This window comes from Ammospiza caudacuta, chromosome 1 (genome assembly GCF_027887145.1).
Source record: "Ammospiza caudacuta isolate bAmmCau1 chromosome 1, bAmmCau1.pri, whole genome shotgun sequence".
Lineage (NCBI taxonomy): Eukaryota > Metazoa > Chordata > Aves > Passeriformes > Passerellidae > Ammospiza > Ammospiza caudacuta.
The window spans coordinates 75,568,239-75,587,817 of record NC_080593.1 but is presented as its reverse complement, the minus strand read 5'-3'; the positions used below and the strand labels follow the sequence as shown (position 1 = coordinate 75,587,817).

The 19,579-nt window shown below is 34.0% G+C and overlaps 1 protein-coding gene across 2 annotated transcripts in view; it reads right to left on the bottom strand.

Moving 5' to 3' along the window:
* Positions 1-19,579, bottom strand: part of CDH9 (cadherin 9) — a 98,241-nt gene that overhangs the window by 30,509 nt on the left and 48,153 nt on the right. For both annotated transcript variants that reach the window (XM_058818640.1, XM_058818649.1), the window contains exon 3: positions 16,309-16,603. In XM_058818640.1, the coding sequence (XP_058674623.1) occupies positions 16,309-16,603 (295 nt within the window). The remainder of the gene's footprint in view (positions 1-16,308; positions 16,604-19,579) is intronic.

The window sequence follows — 19,579 nt, the reverse complement described above, 5'->3', positions numbered from 1 at the left end:
GCTGTCTTCTTTTCATGTGTCTTGTCTCACAAAGTTTTTGATAGAGAAATCAGTTGATATACTAGCTACTGTACATGGTTACTCTGCCCTTGTTTTTGATAAACAGTGACCTCCAACCCAGGAATCACAAATTTTGAACCACTGTGATGTAGGTAAAGAGTCACTGCAATCTCTGCTAATGTTACTAAAAGTAATTTGTGAGAGACTTAACAAAACCAAGCTATGCTGCCTTTCCCTCAGAAATACTTTTTCCTCTCCATTTCAGTCCACAGCAGTAAAAGCATATAGACCAAACCACTCATTTCAGAAATACAAGATGCTGTTTTTGCACACCTTTACTTCCAAAACAGTACTTTATATTTTGTAAACAAAATGAGGAAACAATGCTCATAATTTCTTGTGTGTGTTGCATTGGGATGGTTTGGGGTTTTGTTTACGGCATCCTTTTCTATAACAGAAAGAAACCCCCTTTTAGATTGTGTTATGAGAGCTTGCATTAGAGCAGGAACCAAGCACTAGTGATTGTCTCACCACACAGAGAGCTGTAATGTGACTAAACTGCTCTGTCTATAATCTGCCTGCATTTGCTGGTGAATAAAATACATATACCATTGTAACATAATGTCAGAAACTGAACTAGGAAAGAACGCCAAAGCTGAACAAAGTCTCCAGCACTCACCCTCCTGCTGTTTGATACCTTGATACAGTAACTTTAGTTTTCCTTTGGCAGTAATTGCAACTGTGAAGTGCATAAGATGCCCGGCATGAGAATTTGAAAAGCACTATGGATGAAATAACAAGTGGGAAACAGTAAAAAGAATGAGGAATAATATGAAGGACTGGTGAGTGAACAACTCTGTGCAAGTTTATTATTTTGTGAAGCTCCTTTTTTCTCCTTCTCACCATAAAGTCAGTTCTGAAACAATAATACTAATGCAATCAAATGGCAGAAATGAAACAGAGAAAAGAGTAGTCAGACTCTTTCAAGTGTCAACACAGATTAGCATTTACATTTCATTTTCTAATGACTAAAGAGGTACAGCAAAATTGTATCTGCCATCCTTAATAAATGACCTACATCTTAGAAATATTGATTTTGTTCAATACTCTGTCCATCATTACAATTAGAAAACACCTGTTTTAAGGCAGAACAATTCTCTATGTTTATAAATACACCAAATTCCAATTAAAATACCAAATCACAGAATTATCCTCAAAATTTCAATTCAAAATAATGATGAAATTCACTGGTAATATGCTTCTGCGTCTGAAGCTGCTGTATGTACAGAGGGCTGATCCAGCTAGAAGTAGTTGCTAATGAAACCGACACGTTGAAGGAGCCACAAGTAATGCTGTAATATGGCCATAGATCACCCTGATTGCTCCTAATCTGCCCACAGGGAATGTGGAAATAAGCCACCTGTATGACCTGGCAGCTGCCCTCCATGGCAGGTCAATCACAACAGCTCCACAGCTTGTTTCCTTTTTAAAGATGAGAGCAGAAATTTTCACCCCATGCCCCATCTTAATTTCTGGAATACTCCAAAAGAGAGAAACAACATTCTGCTGCTTTTATGATTAAACATAGGAAGAGTTCACCCTGTTGATCCTATTAAGAGAAGCAGTAGTTCATAAAGGCTGCAGCACACTTACCTCGTGGTTAAAAATCCCTACTCCTAGCCAACAGTTTCAAAGAAGGGTTTAGTTTTATTTGTAAAGTTTTAAGTAAGAACTTTAGAAATTGTTTGGGAGACCACAACTACTTTTGAGAAAAGAGAAAAGCAGAGAGCATCTTAAAGCTGTACTATATGAATTAAGGAAGCTAAGTGTAGAAAGAAATAACATTTCTACGATTAAGTCATTATTCTATAAACTAAAAAAAGAAAGAAAAAAGCAAGCTTAAAAGAAACTGTTTTTAAAGTTTCAGTTCTGATGTACATGTCTGTACTGTTTTGTATATTGCAATGCAACACTAAAAGTTATGAGTTTTTTGAGAAGGAACAAGTTAACTTTCTGTACTTATTCTTCATTTCCTGCTTTTTTGAGCTCCTCCTTTTTTGAATTTATATCTATAAGTAAGAGCTAGAATCTTACTCTCATTTGCACTTTCAATATTAGTCCCTAATACAAATTAATGGGAACCTTTACAGATGTTGTATTTTTGCCAGATCTGCAAACAGGTGCATTTAAAAGCCACATGTGAATCTCTATTATGACCATGAGCAAGAACATAATTTTTATGATGACAGGCTGGCCTCATCTTTATGTTACCTGGTATCATTTTTGTCATCTATTGGAACTCCTTTAAGGGTAGTGATAAAGTTTGTCTCTTTAAACATTAATACAGCTTTGGAAAGCAGCAATTTCCATAAAAATGCAGTCAATGAAGTATTATGGCAGCCTTAAATTTACATTTGTTTATAATAGGTGATTCATGAAAATCTCTTGCTTCTGTAATGTTTAGATACTCTGGATATTGTCTGTTAAAATAACAATAAATACCTGTAATTTTGAGGAGATATTGAGTCTAAAACAAAGCAAAATAATAAAGTCCAGGATTATATACATTATTTTCTTTTTAAAGGTACATTTATTAGAGTACCATTTTCACACAAAATCAGAACACTTCTAGAGTGAGTGTGTATGCATGTATATATAAGTAAACACGGTTTTAAGTATATATATATATATATATATATATATATATATATATATATATATATATATATATGAGTGTATTGGTGTAGGTATATGTCTAGAATATCAAGTAGGGCCAATCAAGAGATTTTGCTGTTATTGTCACTAGGCACTTCATTTACCTTCAAATTGTTCAAATGCTTTAAGTATAATGTGTCAAATGATTCAAAGGCAAAAGTGCTCTGCTAAAGACTCCTGAATTTTCACTGTGTCTGCAAATCAATTGGAAATTCATTGGTGATTTAGTGCAAGACTCCTCTCACATGGACTAAATAATCATGGGGACAATCTCATTTGCACATATCTCACAGATGGAGATGTTTCTATTTGAAGAAAATTAAAGGTGCTGACTAAAAGTTACTTGCTTGGGAAATAGGCCTAAAAATGCCTGAGACAACTTGAAAGTGCTTAGATGCTATGGTGATTAAGACTCAGTGAAAATAAATTTGACATCTTCATTTGAACAGTTTGTTTATTTTCCTCAGGTAGACACACCTTCCTGATAGCCAAGGTGTCTTTTAAAGTTGTAGTCATGAAGTCAGTAAGTATAAGGACCATGAAATATAATATTATTTTTTAACCTTCCTCTCTCCTAAACCACACCTATGAACTAAAAAGGTGGCTACACTTTAGATGTGTGGTAATTTCTTTTCATGACTGTCACATATTTTGACTTTATGGGGAAATAAAGCTTTCAATTTTTTTTTACTGTGTACATAGCCTAATATATCACAGGTTATTTATCATTGGTCTTGGAATAGAATGAAGTAACTGCTATTGAGCTGCCTTTCTGGCAGGAAGCGTTGATGGGAATTTGGAGTTTATTGGCAGTTAAATGTAAGATATTCACACATGGACATACTTTGGGAACATTAAGTTAGATTGCATTGTTCTGGATTGGTGCAGAGGGTTGTTTACTTTTAATCTCCAATTAGCTGTGAGCAATGTATTTTGAATATGAAGATATGGAAAACCTTTATAAGGAATAAAACTGATACTTGTACAGATCTTAATCATTCTTGATGTTAATTTTACAGGGTTATGCATTTATGAGGTTGTAGGAAAAAGCTGCTCTGGAAAGTGTTCTGAAACATCTGGTAAGGTAGCACAAAATTAAATAAATGTGAGCATCAGGATTTCTGGCACTGTGGAAACTTGCAGATGTACATTTTGCAAGATATTGAGAAAAATACATGAGAAATGCTGTAACCTATTTATTCTCATGCTTACTAAAATATGAGTAACAGCAGGAATAATATCAAGCACTTTTTAAGTAAGCAGAAGTCAGACAAGAGAGTTCAGGATAACACTTTTCTTACCTTCATTTTTTTGACTCTCTGAATTCTGTGTATGGTACAGAAAATTTCCAAAGTGACTATAGGATTGGTAGGAAGGAAAAATGCTGTTTTATAATAGAATTCAAGCTGAAGTATTAATTGAATGAAGAAAAGCACACCTGCAACTGTCATTCCTATAATTCATCTTCTGTGTTGCTATAAACTTCAAATACATTATCATACCTATTTTAATGATTTAATTAAAAAAAAATCAAATTTAAGCAATATAATAAAACATATGTATCTAGTGTGTGTATATCATTTTAAGTGAGACATTTCCTTATTTAGTAATATTGTATCCATTATGGACAGATATTGTATCATATCTATTAAGGTGAATAGTGGACTTCTTGGGGGTAGGTAATGTTCTTTCCCTTTGTTTTCTACTCTTAGGCTGCTGGAATTCTGCAGCTAAATAATTTTTAATTGAAATAGTACAAATCGTCCAGATTTACATGAGATAAATCTTTAACTTCCCAGTAAACCTACTAAAATTGAGAATTAAGATAGAGTGAGATAGCTCACAAAAAAAGGTATGCAGGATAAATGAAGGTTTTGGAATCTAGGCTTTTGTTTTGTGAGAGATTTATCTGTTTGATAGGACTGCAATCTCTTTGGAAGACTGAAAATTATGCAAAACATCTTTATGTGTGTTCTCTCTGTGTGAAGATTAACTAATTTATATTAATTTTTAAAAAAGTGTTATATTTCAAACCCAAATATGATCTATTGTGTTTTATTTATATATTTTAGAGATTCCTAGAAGTTACACAGAAATCTGGTAGGGAAAAAAAAAAAAAAAAACAAAACAGAGCAATGGAAATGGTTCTGTGTTTTAGTTTCAAAATAGATGCTTGCAGGTGTTAGTGTGATTGAAAAAAAATCTTCAACTTTACACTCAGCTGCATAATAATAGCCACTAAGGTGTATCAGGCATTCAGAAAGCTGTCGTTTTTTATAAAAACCTGAAAATATTCTGCATTCAATAGATTAGATTAAGTAAGCATCCCAGATGGGGTTTAATTTAACAAACAATAATAATTAAAAAAAATTAGACTTCTCAACATAATTTGAAAAATCTCTTTTATGGCTACATATGAAAGAAAATCAAACATATTTACCTTTTATGTAGTTAATTGCAATTCCTGACTTAGATCTGTGTAACCAGCCTTCCCATACAACTACAAAAACACTTGAGAAATCCCATTCCCAAAAACCATTTAAATGAAGAAAAGAGTTTTTTTCAGACACCTAAAGCAGTTTTCTCAGACACCTAAAAGTGCACATAAAGGAGCATAATTACACGGTTTCAGAAAAGAACTCTGTGCATTAGCTTGATATAAACAGTGACACTAATGTTAGCACTTTTAACGCATAATCTGTCCAATACTAAGCTGTTTAATTTAATGTCTGGCATATTTTAGTTGTAATGAAGGCTATAACACACATATGCCTCTGTTTGACATGTTCCTTCTGAAAAAGTCACAGGGGTTCCTGATATTGGTGCTGTTAATTAGTGCCAGCTATTCCAGTCCTTATTACCAGCAGTTCACTCGCTGCAGGTTTCAATATGGTCCCATAAACGTGAGAAGGGTCTCACTGCAAGCCTTATTCTGTAGCATGTCTTGAAACAAGGAAAACTATTTGGTGGTTGGCAGCTTCACAGACTCATAGGGGAATAAATTAGGTTCCTGTAAACTGGCATTGTGCATAGGAATTCCATTTACTGTGGCTCTGAAAACAGGTTGTGCATGGTTGTGAATAGTAACGTGCTTATATCACAGGATGTATAGAAGGGTGTATCAAGAGGTTTACACACTGGATGAGGCAACATGCTGGTTCAGAATGTAAGTGATAATTTTGGTTTTCAGATGGGAAGCCATGAAAGATGAAAGGATTTAACATGCAGTCAGAGGGACAGCATCTCTAATCAGGCAGAACATATCCCACTGCATTTCCCTGCAGTGCAAGCAAAAGTGCTGATATGAAGAATCCGGGAGCATTATGTTCACAGATTTTGGTGTTGTAGCTCAAATTCTAATGAAATAAAAGTAAGGAAAATGAATGCATCAAAAAGTACTTATTGTAGGTATGAGAGAAGAACTTTTAATGCTAGTTTCAAGCTCTGATTTAGAGATGCACAGGCCTCTGTTTTGGGGGAGGAAGGTGTTTAGTGATTTTTGTCTTTTCTTTTCATTTTGTTTTGCTTTCAATGTGAGCCGATAATGGGAAATAATACATTTGTTGCAATAATGTAGCCAGGCAAATAATTTTGCAATGAGTCATTTCAAAGAGATAGAAAGGGGAGGCACATTTAACACAACCTGGATCTGAACATTCCATTTGGCAAGATGGCTGTCATTCCAAGGCTATTCCAATGGACATTTCAATGTCCATTGCTGCAGTAGCTGAATTTATTATGGCATATCTATGGAGTAGAGCTGTTCTAGTCTTCTATGAAGTAGAAGAAAATTGAGTTTCAATGAGTTTGTAGTCAGCTTAAAACTGCATCTCTAAAATTTAGACCAATTAGTTGATGAATCCTAAAGTCCCATATAGTGCTATAAAAGTCACCCATCCTTCTTACTAATTGCTGCATTTGAACTTCTGGCACCTTCTTTCTTCCTATGAAAAATATTTTAGACCTGTGACAGGTCAGCAGGTGGAGGTCTAAGGGAGCTCAGAGGTCACAGACTGACAGTGAGTTGACAGCGGCTCAGTTCTCACAGGACAGAAATAGAAAAATTGTTTATACCTTCCTGTGATAGCAGCAAACACTAGTTACTTTCCCTTGCTGACAGCACTTTTAAGAAACCCCAATTTCTTGTAGCACCAAGAGGCAGCTGTTACTCATAGCAGGTGACTCAATGGTTCTGGTTTTCCCAATGTGCTGCCTCAGATTTGTGGTGTCTTAATAAGAAATCGAACTTGTCCCCATCTCAAAAGAAAAGAAAAAATAAAAAAGAAAGTGGGGAATCCTGTTTAGGTTAGAAGGATTTAGTAGCTGAAGAGAAAAGGACATGTCAAGCAATTATTATTAGCTGAAGTTAGACATTGCTGGATGAAAGAGTCTCACCTGCTTTTACCTGCTATATTTTGCGTATTCCTGATACTTCCCTAACACTAGCTCTAGCATCTAACCTCATGTGATCTGAAGCAGGGAACAGAGGTAGTAGAAAGGGAATATTGATCTTGAAAAATTCATCTTTATGATGATTTATCTCCTTAAACTTTCTTCTTCTGGGTTCAGAGGACAGTGGCAAAAACACAAGACATCATACCTGGGAGAGAACAGAGAGACCAAAAAGGAGAAAAAGAATGCCACTCATTTTTCTGTAGCTTGAGAACTTATCTACAATGTTAAAATGTTCTGTAAACTTTAAATTTGTGAATTATTTGAAATCCTCACAATGTTACAGGTGTTTTATATCTGGGCTTCTGTAAAGCCTTTACTTGGTCCCCCACAACATTTTTTTTTCCAAATTGCAGAGAGAGGGATTTGATAGGTGAACTGTTAGGTCTGTAATGAATTGGTTGGACAGACACATCCAGTGTGTAGTTGTCAATGCCTCAGTGCTCCAATGGACATCAGTTACAAGCAGTTTCTCACTGGAGTTTCTACTGGAAGCAGCGTCATTTAGTGTCTTAATTAATGACATAGGCCAAGGACTCGAGGGTAACCTCAGCAAACTTGTAGGTGACTCCAAGTGAGTAATGTGATTGACTCATCTGAAGGACAGGATGCCATCCAGAGGGATCTGGACAAGCTTGAGAACTGTGACCACAGGAATCTCATGAGGATTAACAAGACTAAGTGCAAGGGGCTGCACCTGGATCAGGGCAATGCCCCACATCAGCACAGGCTGAGGCATGAACAGATTGAGCAGCCCTGCTGAGAGGGACTTGAGGGTGCTCGTGGATGAGAGACTGGACATGACCCAGCAATGTGCACTCACAGATAGCCAAACATGTTCTGGTCTGCATCAAAAGCAGGGTGAGAGACCATCTGTAATGGTGCATGGGGATTTCTGGAATCCCCACAACAGGAACAACATTAACCGGTTGGAGCAAGTCCAGAGCAGGCCATGAAAAAGATAAGAGCGATGGAGCCCATTTCCGGTGGGGAAAGGCTGGGAGAATTGGAATTGTTCAGCCTGGAGAAGAGAAGGCTTCAGGGCTACCTGATTGCAGCCTTCCAGTGCCTGGAGGGACCCAGTAAGAAAGAGGGAGAGAGACTATTCACAAGTCTGTAGCGACAGGAAAAGGGGGAACTATTTTAAACTGAAAAAGGGTAGGTTTAGATCGCACATTAGGAAGAAATTCTTTGGTTTGAGGATGGTGAGGAGTTGAAACCAGATCCCCAGAGAAGTTACCTCATTCTTGGAAGTATTCAAGGCTGGATTGGATGGAGTCTGAGCAACCTGGTTTAGTGGAAGGTGTCCCTGCCCATGGCAGGGGCCTAGATACCTTTAGGGTCCCTTCAAACCCAAGCTGTTCTGTGATTCCATTATATACACAATACATACATATCAGTTTTAGATGTGATTACTTATATTGTATTTTAGGTGTTTATTTTTTCTTCAGTCTGTAAGAAAGAAAAATTACAGTTTTAAATGGATATTTAAATTTTACAGAAATTATATACATTGATTGTGGAATGAACAACATACAGGAAAATCCTAACACCTCTGTGACATACAGCTTGAAATCAGTGGAGCTGTACAAACTCAAAATGACCTGCTTACAGTACCAGAGTTGTAATAGGTTCCTTGCAGACATCCTTTTTGCTAGGAAGATGCTGTCCATAGATAAATGTGTAGACAATGAATAGAAGAATTTAATAATGATCTAAATAAGACTCTTCTGGTGTTCTAGTGGTTTTCTTTTGAATGTTAGAAATATGAAGATTTTGAGCATCCATTCATTTTACAATTCTGCCTCATGCCAAATGCAAAATACTTATAAATACTTCTATATATTTTCCTAATAAAAATACTATTCATGTCCTTAACAGACATGCCCAAAAATGAAAGAAAAAAACCCAAATACTCCAAAATTCTTTGAAAATATTCTGGAAGGATTTATGATTTTGATTACTTAATAAAAAGAGGATTTTGACTTTTAACTTGATGGCTTAAGAAAATGTTGCTAGACATCGAAATCTTATTTTCTATATTTTTATTTATTTCATAGCAAATAAATTTTATTGCATGAAAATAAGAAAGAAATTAGGATAAAAATTCTGCATTTAAAAAAGATTCTGACATTTGAAATTCTTTAGTTATAGTGGCTAATGCAAAAAGAAATATTGAAATTATTCTAGTTACAGAATTTCTGCCATCATGATTAGTTTGACTAAAAGGAATTCTAATTCTATCTTGTAAAATATGAAGTTGTGGATGAAATATTTATTTGAAATATATCTTTCTCTTAAAGCTAACTCAATAATTCATTTTAAAATAGAGTGCACATAAACAATTAGAATTCTGAAGTTTTGCAAGTGAGCAAACTAGTTTTTTAAGCTTGTGTCAAAGTCAAAACAGTCATTCATAGCTTCTTTTTATAAACATCTGAAACTAGGGAAAATATGTAAAAGAGAAAATATAAATATTTCCTGCTGAAACTTGAAAGATGAGAGCTGCTTCTCTTTAGTTGTTTTTACACATCTGTAGATTAATGGTTACTGACATAAGCAAATTCAAAAATAGAAAATGTGATGGTTACCACATTTGGTTCATTTTGTTCCTTTCCTCTTGTTTTTGTTTTTAACTTTTTTAACCATAAGTCCTACTTCTTTTTCTAAGAGCTTCCTATACAAAATAACAAACTGTTCTTGAGAAATACACTTGAGATTGTGATGCTGAAATTATGGTGTAGCTAAAAATAATATCAGAAGGGAGCACAGTCTTACTTAAATGAAGTAGTAGTCATGATGATTTTAGATTCCCAAGAGATACTATAGAAATATTGAACAATGATAATGGAACTTTTAAGATAATCATTGTATTATTGGTGTTTCAGGATATACTAATGTACTCAAAGACAACAGCAGAGTAGTAAGAAGGGCAATGTTAATGCATATTACCCAGTGGGTTTTACTGCATGTTCATCTCCCTTTTTATTCATGTGTATGTCTTTTACATATACATTTTATTTATATATTTTATTTAGAATAGCTGTTCAATACAAGAAATGTTTAGTCTTGCTACAATCCTCTACACCTCAGTTGAAAATAGCTATATTTATATTTTGTACATAACATACTTCTAACAAACCCCACTGACTAGCTAAAGAAAAAATCTTGTATTCTGATTATTTTCAATAAAAATGATATAATGGAAAAACTGTATGCTCTAAATTTAACCATTTAAAATGTTCTATGCTGTGTAGAAATCCTCCTGTGTAGAAATCTTAAAATATGTTGTGTCTTTGAACTATGGGGTCTTTCAACTATAAATTTAGATAGTAGCATTTTAAAGAAATGACTGGTAAACTAAATTAGGCATTGTCCCTTTTCCTAATAGAATCAATGCAAATATTTAAATTTGTTGTGAAATTCTCATCAGTGGCATGCTAAAGAAGCTTAATGAGATAAAACTGGTAAGCCTTACTCATTAAAATTAGCAAAGCAGGTACAGAGGGATGTAATAATATTGAGCTGGATGTCAAAAGGGATTAAATATATAGAACATCTCACTGTTAACTTCTGTTTTCAAAAAGTTCATAGTAACTTTACTTATAGCCTGAGAAAAGTGGTTTACTCAGTGAGGTGTGATGTTTCTTTTGATTGGCTTTTATTTAGGGTTTTTTAGCAATGTTTTGCTTGGAAAAATACTTGGAATGGTCTTATGCTCATGTAAGCCTTGAAAATGAAAAGAGTAGATTTTAAGTGTGATTAAAGCTGTATTTTTCATTCTACATGAAGTGAAAATAAAAACAATACTCATGATGCATAATATATATTTAATTTTTTTGAAGTATTGGGGGATTTGGATAGGTAGTTCAGACTAGGTCATGCTTGAAATCCACCAATTCTTCATTGAGACCAAGGCTATACCATAGAACTTTGGCATTTTAACAGTTTAAAATGTTCAACCTCTTTTTAAAACTTTCTTCTTTTATTTTGTTTTGACTAACCTTTATGGGTCTTCCTAGCTTCTTTTTCTAATTTTTTGAAATTATATTTTATTTATTCAATTTACTAAATCTAACATGATTGACAGGATTCTTCCAGTGCACTCTAGTATTGTTCAAAAATATAGCTACAGCATTTATTATACTTGAGCACTTCAGTACAGCAGATGATTTTAATGAGAAATTCCATGTTATTGAGTTTTAGAATGTTTTAAACTAACTTTCTCATTCAACTTTTGAAGTCAATATCAGTTTAATATGATCATTTCCATAAAAATTTATCTAAAATGACTCTGCAGTCAGCTCACTTCAGTGGTTTTGATTACTCCCAGTACTAACTTTGCTACACAGCATTTTAGGTTTACCCATCACACTGTTGGATTGGATCCTATTTAGGCGTAGCAGGGCTAATTTATATATAACTTGAGGACTGCACACACAAGTGCACAAATAAGCATTCATATTTCCCCAGGGCTTGGCTAGGTTGTGCTGAAAATCCATGTTATGCTTTAACTCTTCTTACTATCAAACTAGCTAAACATGACGGCAGTTTGCTTATTGGTACTGAAAATCACACATTCTGTCAGAGGTGTTGACTTACCATTTTCCCTTGTGTGCTCTAGACATAGTTATTCCAAGAAAAACTCAGTAACACACTGAGAAGTTCATAGTATAATTGCAATTTGAATAACAGATATACACACAGCTGGAAACATTGCTAGAGATGATTCCTCTTCAATTTCTCAATCTTAGTGACATTTCCCAGGGCTTTCATAAATATCTGCTGTCATGTTTGTTGGACTTGGCAAACATAATAAATATAATAGTTAAGGAAAAAAAATTGGTTTGAGACAGAAAATTGGGAAGAGATAAAAAGTTTAAAGGAACTGGGATTTTCCTGCAAATTTTTGACCTGCTTTTCATGAGTGTATCTATTCCTTATAGTGTGTATAGTATAATCATATCGTGATTTTCAGTCAGAAAACTTCACTGAATAGGTATACAAGAATGCCTATATACAGTCTAAAAATGTCCCTCATAATTTCCAATGTTTAGGTAGGTAATGCAGAAATACTTTGATTTTTTCATTTCAGTTAGTCTTAATAAAAATTATCAGTCTCTTCTGCAGATTCTTTATTTTATTATATTATTCTTATTTTCATCCATTTGTTATAGAGGAAAATATAGAATTAAAAAACATGTAATTTTTATTCTGGAATCTTCTGGTTTTTGAAATGCAATTTTGGGATTTTCTTTCTTTCTTTCTTTCTTTCTTTCTTTCTTTCTTTCTTTCTTTCTTTCTTTCTTTCTTTCTTTCTTTCTTTCTTTCTTTCTTTCTTTCTTTTTCTCTTCATATTCACATCATATGTTCTCACTTTTTTGAGATGTATTACTTTCAAACCAGCAATAGCCCTAATATGTATTGCTCAATCAATAATTTTTCTTTTTTCTCTTACATCATGACAGGGCAGCCAGGAGGGCCAGCCACGTCAGGAGGGTGCGTGAGGCACAGCATCGGAAGGGAAGGGAAGGGAAGGGAAGGGAAGGGAAGGGAAGGGAAGGGAAGGGAAGGGAAGGGAAGGGAAGGGAAGGGAAGGGAAGGGAAGGGAAGGGAAGGGAAGGGAAGGGAAGGGAAGGGAAGGGAAGGGAAGGGAAGGGAAGGGAAGGGAAGGGAATAGGAGAAAAAGAAAAAAGAAGGAGAGGAGAGGAGAGGAGAGGAGAGGAGAGGAGAGGAGAGGAGAGGAGAGGAGAGGAGAGGAGAGGAGAGGAGGAGGGAGAGGAGAGGAGAGGAGAGGAGAGGAGAGGAGAGGAGAGGAGAGGAGAGGAGAGGAGAGGAAGAGAAGAGAAGAGAAGAGAAGAGAAGAGAAGAGAAGAGAGAAGAGAAGAGAAGAGAAGAGAAAGAGAGAAGAGAAGAGAAGAGAAGAGAAGAGAAGAGAAGAGAAGAGAAGAGAAGAGAAGAGAAGAGAAGAGAAGAGAAGAGAAGAGAAGAGAAGAGAGAAGGAAGAAAAGAAAGAAAAGAAAAGAAAAGAAAAGAAAAGAAAAGAAAAGAAAAGAAAAGAAAAGAAAAGAAAAGAAAAGAAAAGAAAAGAAAAGAAAAGAAAAGAAAAGAAAAGAAAAGAAAAGAAAAGAAAAGAAAAGAAAAGAAAAGAAAAGAAAAGAAAAGAAAAGAAAAGAAAAAGAAAAGAAAAGAAAAGAAAAGAAAAGAAAAAAGAAAAGAAAAGAAAAGAAAAGAAAAGAAAAAAGAAAAGAAAAGAAAAGAAAAGAAAAGAAAAGAAAAGAAAAGAAAAGAAAAGAAAAGAAAAGAAAAGAAAAGAAAAGAAAAGAAAAGAAAAGAAAAGAAAAGAAAAGAAAAGAAAAGAAAAGAAAAGAAAAGAAAAGAAAAGAAAAAAGAAAAGAAAAGAAAAGAAAAGAAAAAAGAAAAGAAAAGAAAAGAAAAGAAAAGAAAAGAAAAGAAAAGAAAAGAAAAGAAAAGAAAAGAAAAGAAAAGAAAAGAAAAGAAAAGAAAAGAAAAGAAAAGAAAAGAAAAGAAAAGAAAAGAAAAGAAAAGAAGAGAAAAGAAAAAGAAGGTGTCTATTAGAGAGCATGCAAATGAGAGCAACAAAGACGGAGAAGGGCCTTGAGGGGAAGCTGCATGAGGAATGGCTGAACCCACTTGTTCTGCTCAGCCTGGACAAGAGGACACTGAGGGGACCCATTGCAGTTACAACTTCCTTGTGAGAGGAAGAGGAGGGCCAGACACTGATCTCTTCTCCGTGGTTACCAGGGACAGGACCTGAGGGAATGGACTGAAGTTGTGTCAGGGGAGGTTTTGGTTCAATATTAGAAAGAGGTTTTTCACCCAGAGGGTGGTTGGGCACTGGAACAGGCTCCCCAGGGAAGTAGCCACAGCACCAGCCTGATGAGGTCCAAAAGCATTTGGACAATGCTTTTAGGAGCAAGGTGTTCTTGGGGTGTCCTGCTCAGGGCCAGGAGTTGGACTTCAATGACACTTGAGATTCTCTCCCAGTTCAGGAAAGTCCGTGATACTGTGGTTCTATGACTTGTTTTACACAACACTCCAACCTCAAATTACACTTTAAATTCTACAGGAGACAAGCAAGTAAAATGTTAGGGGCTACTACTTTAAAAACTTTAACTTTTAGGCTTTTAGTTAAGTTGATTTAAAAAAAAAAAAAAATTGTACAAAAGGGATTCCAAGTAGAAATATATATATGTGTGTAGTCTTATTTACATCTGTATGTACATCCTGACTCTTGAATTAGCATTCCTATGACTGAAATTCAGAAATATAGAATATCTATTTCTAGAATGGACTGGTTTGGATTTGGGTTCTTATTCTATTCCGCTTTAAAAAAATACAAAACTACTTTTATTCATTCAAATTCAAAAGCTAAAACATCCCATTCCAGTGTTTTTTATATTCCTAAATGCCAATTAAATGTCAACTAAGCAGAGGAAAGAGTAACCCAGATCGGTTATTTTGTCTTCATATTAGAACCTAAAGGACATTTTTTATGTTTATATTCTTTTTCTTAAGGAAATTATTTTTCAAAGTAAAAATCACCTTTTCTTGTGTCTTTTATGGACACTCTCCCAGCTTAAAGTACATTTTGGTACTTATGCTGTCATCCTCTTCATCAAATATAAACATTTCATAGACTTAGTATTTCTCAGGCACTGCCAAGGCACTGGATCATATTCCTGTCTCTTTTATTCATGCCTCTCCATTGACTTTAATAAAGTTGGACTAAGTGATAATATTAAACATGAACATCATTTTTTCCCTATCTATTCCCATAGAGTTCCCTTCTTACAAATATATTTCAAATTAAATATGACAGGTGATCTGCCAACATTTTTCTCTCAGTGATTATCAGCAAAGTAAATTTTGAATGAAAAGGATTACCCTGTTTTCCATATATCTTTAAAAGAACCATGTTTAGGCTCCTCACATTGCACATGGTAGTGTATTTGTTCCTTTCTCATGCTTATAAAATATTATTTTATTATTTTAAAATATTTTATAAGTACATTATAAATTATTTTATCCTATAAAATAAATAAAAATAGTATTTTATACTCATGTTTATAAAATAATTTCTAGTTCTCTTATACTTCTACTGCTCTCAGAGATATTAGCTTCTGGGAATTATTTTGTGAAGGTGCATATTAATCACAAGATTATTTTATATTACTTTCTCTTAACAATGCCATCACTCATGACTGATTTTGCAAACCATTACAGTAAATTGTGAAAAGTAAATAACTCTTGAAAAAGTTTCTCTTGGTTGTTTCCCATAGCCTAGGGATTTTATGTTTACTTATCTTATGAGAGAAACTGTCTCTGCTGTAAAAAAGTGAAGCACTTGGGTAATCATGATAACTTCTGATGAATGTGTGCTGGTGAATACTATCTATCACTTTATTTATTTGAACAAAACTCAGAGACTTATTTTCCTGTTATCCTGCATTTCTCACATCTACTGTAACTCCACATTTTTACTTTTCATTTCAGCAGTTATAAATAGTTGTAAGTTTTTACCCATAAAGAAAAATATAATAATAATATTCTAAATATATTATAATATATAATATAAAAATGTCCATCTTAAAATGAACAAGCAAACAAACAAACAAACAACCTGCCAAAAAGAACTATTAATACTGATAAAAAAAGAAGGGAAAAAATCGTAAAAACATATTTTTCACCACTTTGATGTATTGATTGATTTACATACTTACACACTTAGAGTTGTTTCAGTCTAAAGGTACAAATAATTTTGATAAATTAGACCTTAAAATACAAAGATGATACTCTTCATGCAAGTGATAACGTCAGTTGAGACAAAACTATGTAGTAACTGATGAGACAGCCATACAAGCTGCATTTCTTGATGGTCCCAGTGGGCTTGAAAGACTAAAGAGTAGTTTATAGCATGGAAAAAGGATTATAAAGGGGATAAAGATGAAACAAATTAATGAAAGCAGAAATCAATTATTTATGGTACATTGCTGGCAACAGAAATTTTTCCATGGATATTCAGAGCAGCTAGTGGCAAATGTCTCAAATAATAAATTATTTATAAGTTCCCAATCAGATAAAATATTTTTGTATTTTACATAAAGAGTTTTTACCTACCAACTCCAGACATCTCCGGAATACTGGCGGTGTACATGTCCTTGGTGAATTTTGGTTCATTGTCATTGATATCGTGGATTTTAATGATAAATTCAGACTCTGGTTCCACTTGTCTTCCAGTTTTTCTGTCTATAGCCTTGGCACGTAGCACGTACAGGGACTTTTCTTCTCTGTCCAATTTCTTTGCAGCATGAATATCTCCTGTATTTTCATCTATAATGAACAGACTGCCAGCCCCATCTCCCGTTAATATGTATTTTAAATTTCCATCTCCTTTATCTTGGTCAGTGTGTAGCTTCAGAGAGGTAGAAAAGAAGAATTTTATAAATATATATATGTATTGTTATTACAGATCAAATAATTCAGCACATATGAATAAGTCTGTACAATCTTGACTATAATTGGGGTCAGTAGTGGTTATCTTCTGTCAGTCTGTTGGAAAAATTGAAAATTTTAGGCTCAGTCATACACAAAAGAATAGCTGCAAACAAACCCATAAGGACAGAGGAAGATGTAGAGGATGTTGAAATGCTATTTTAAATAACAAATTTATAACAAAAAATTCTATTTCTTTTAACAGTCTGACCAGAAACTACCAGAATTCTACTTTTAGAAAATGACAGGAACTGTAAAACTCCCAAATTTCTATCTGTAAAATAACTCTTGCCTTGTATTTACTGGTTGTTGGTAAGGCAATTGGTTACCTTGAAACCAAATAGAAAAAAAGAGTTTTAAGTATCAGAGATTCTGAACTTCTCCAAATCACCTATAAATGTTCTGATTTAAGTAACTTATGTTTCTAATTGTATTATTTTCTTATTTTATTTTTTTAAGGAACATTTTGCCTCTGTTGATTACTTCCTTCTTTCTAGTTCTCTCCACACAGAAGAAATAATTTTCAAGAACACTGGGAGGTAAATGTTCAAAGCATAGAGAGGGCTTTAACAATCTTTTCCTACTCAACCTCTGTAAGAGTTCAAAATTCTGTCCCTATGAACTTACAGGCACTGATTGATTTGCCATACAGCACCATTATGAAAAAGTGTGTACAACAAAAATCAAAACAAGACATTGAATCTGACCCAGGCACTAGAAATTCTCACATAATGCTCTTCTTCAGGAGTCTATTCCTCTTATTTCATTTACATGGCCCTGTAATTCATTTTTATGAGCTTCTGCAGTAAATTTTCCTTATATAAATCCTTACAGTCACATCTGGCCACAAATTGGTGACTTGAGTGCTTCTCAAGCATGGACAGAGAGAATCTTATCTTGGTATGTTTTCTACTTCTCTGAATAGAAAAATGTAGTATATCAACAACCTGAGAAAATGTTGTTCAGTATCAATAATGGTGTCACTCTAGAGAGTCACTAGAACAATAAGGTTTTTTTGCCACCTCTTGCCTTGTTTCTGTATTCCTGTCCGTGTTTACCTCCATGTTTCATAGCTGAGTCATTGAACATTTTTATTGTTCTACTTGTATGAAGAATGATTGCAGTAGATTTTGTCCAAATTATTCACTTTAATTTTTCCTTTGCTTTTAACAATGTATCATAACACTAGTCACCAAATATTATCTGATTACTGTTTTGGTCTTCCAGAGATCAGACTGGATGAGATAACCATCCAAGGTAGGTCATCTCATAGTAAGTTTTAGTGCCTACTGCGTTCAGTGTCTATCTGTAATAATTACCCATGAAAATTATTAAGGATTGCATGGTCATCTGCTAAAAAAAGGCTCCATACATGAAAAGGTGCAGATGAATAGCAGGCTCTAAACATAAATATTACAAACTTGCCAACCTCATTTTGACTGCTTGTATGAGCAACTCTTCTGGTCATCAGCCAGGGTCTACAACCTTTTGAAAGGGACAATAATAAGCAAATGGTGGGAGCAGTGATTTTCTCTAACAAGAGGTTCCAATACAAAAAACATATCTGTCCATTGTCATTCCTTTACCCATCTTCCTAACAATATACACACACCCTCCAGAGATTAGGTTCATTTATTTTATCCAGCTGTTCAAAGAGGTCAGGTAACTCAAACTTTGATAGGCATTTTAAGCTTCCTACTTGTCTCAAGTTTCTACCAAATGATAAACAGAGTTTTCAAGCATGATGAAATTTTGACTAAAATGTGATATCGTAGCAATGAAGAGTTCTTCTACCTGGTGACAATTTACTATTAGGAAGTACTAAAAGTATGTTTGCAAGCTATCGCTTGTCCTAAATGTGACAATTTCCAATTCCTATCAATGTTTTGTTTTGCTCTTCACATTAGAGGGATCTCCATTTATCTGTGAAGCAATTTTGCAACATCATAACTTGTGAGAAAGAAAAGAGACCATTTTCTTATATAATAATAAATATTATCTAGCATCTTATAAAAATAAAATACTAGTTGTGTAAAACAGAGCAATCAAGCCATCTTCTTACTATTTAGAATTATATAAATACAAAATATGCTTTCAACTTCTGAGACAGAGTGACTTCAAATAGCATTTGGAAGGTTTATGCAAAATTAGTATACTGATATATATATATTTGTAAAGAGACTGTAATGGAATTTTGACTAATCTATTCTGTTTCTTGATGAAGAGTAATCTTGTATGACCTGCTTAAATATTTTGAATTTGTAATACAAAACATAATTCCAGCTTTTCAAATATTAATTATTCTACTTAAAATCTACAGAAAATGGCCTGCAGTAAATCACATGCAAAAATGTGATGTGTTATAATAATCATGCCTTTTTATTGACTAAAACCAAGGAACAAGAACATAAGAATTTTCTAATTCCTGTTTCCTGTTACAGTAAATAAATTTACATACAAAATAATTTGTCGAATTTTTTCATTCGTAAGCTCTTCAGGCGTGTGAAAGAGGCTCAGATGTTCAAACTGGAAAAATACATATGATTCTGAAGTAATCCTTGACTGCTGTAATTTCCTTCTACCTTTTGCAGATTCAGCAAGTCTGGGAATGACCACCATTCACAGAAAGCAAAACATCATTCCTTTTATTTATTCTACATGACCTTTCTCTAATTGGATTGAGGTAGGCTAGAAAGCAAAAACTTCACATGGGTGGAGCACAAACTTTTCAAACATTTCCTTTCTCATATCACAAATTAATCATTCTGCAAGTCAGAAACATGAAACACTTTGATAAATGCAAAAAAACCCCATGACCAACACCCCTGCTCCCCCCAAATCAAACCTACAAAGAAAAATCCAAACAAACCTTGCTCAAAAATCCCAAACAAATGGA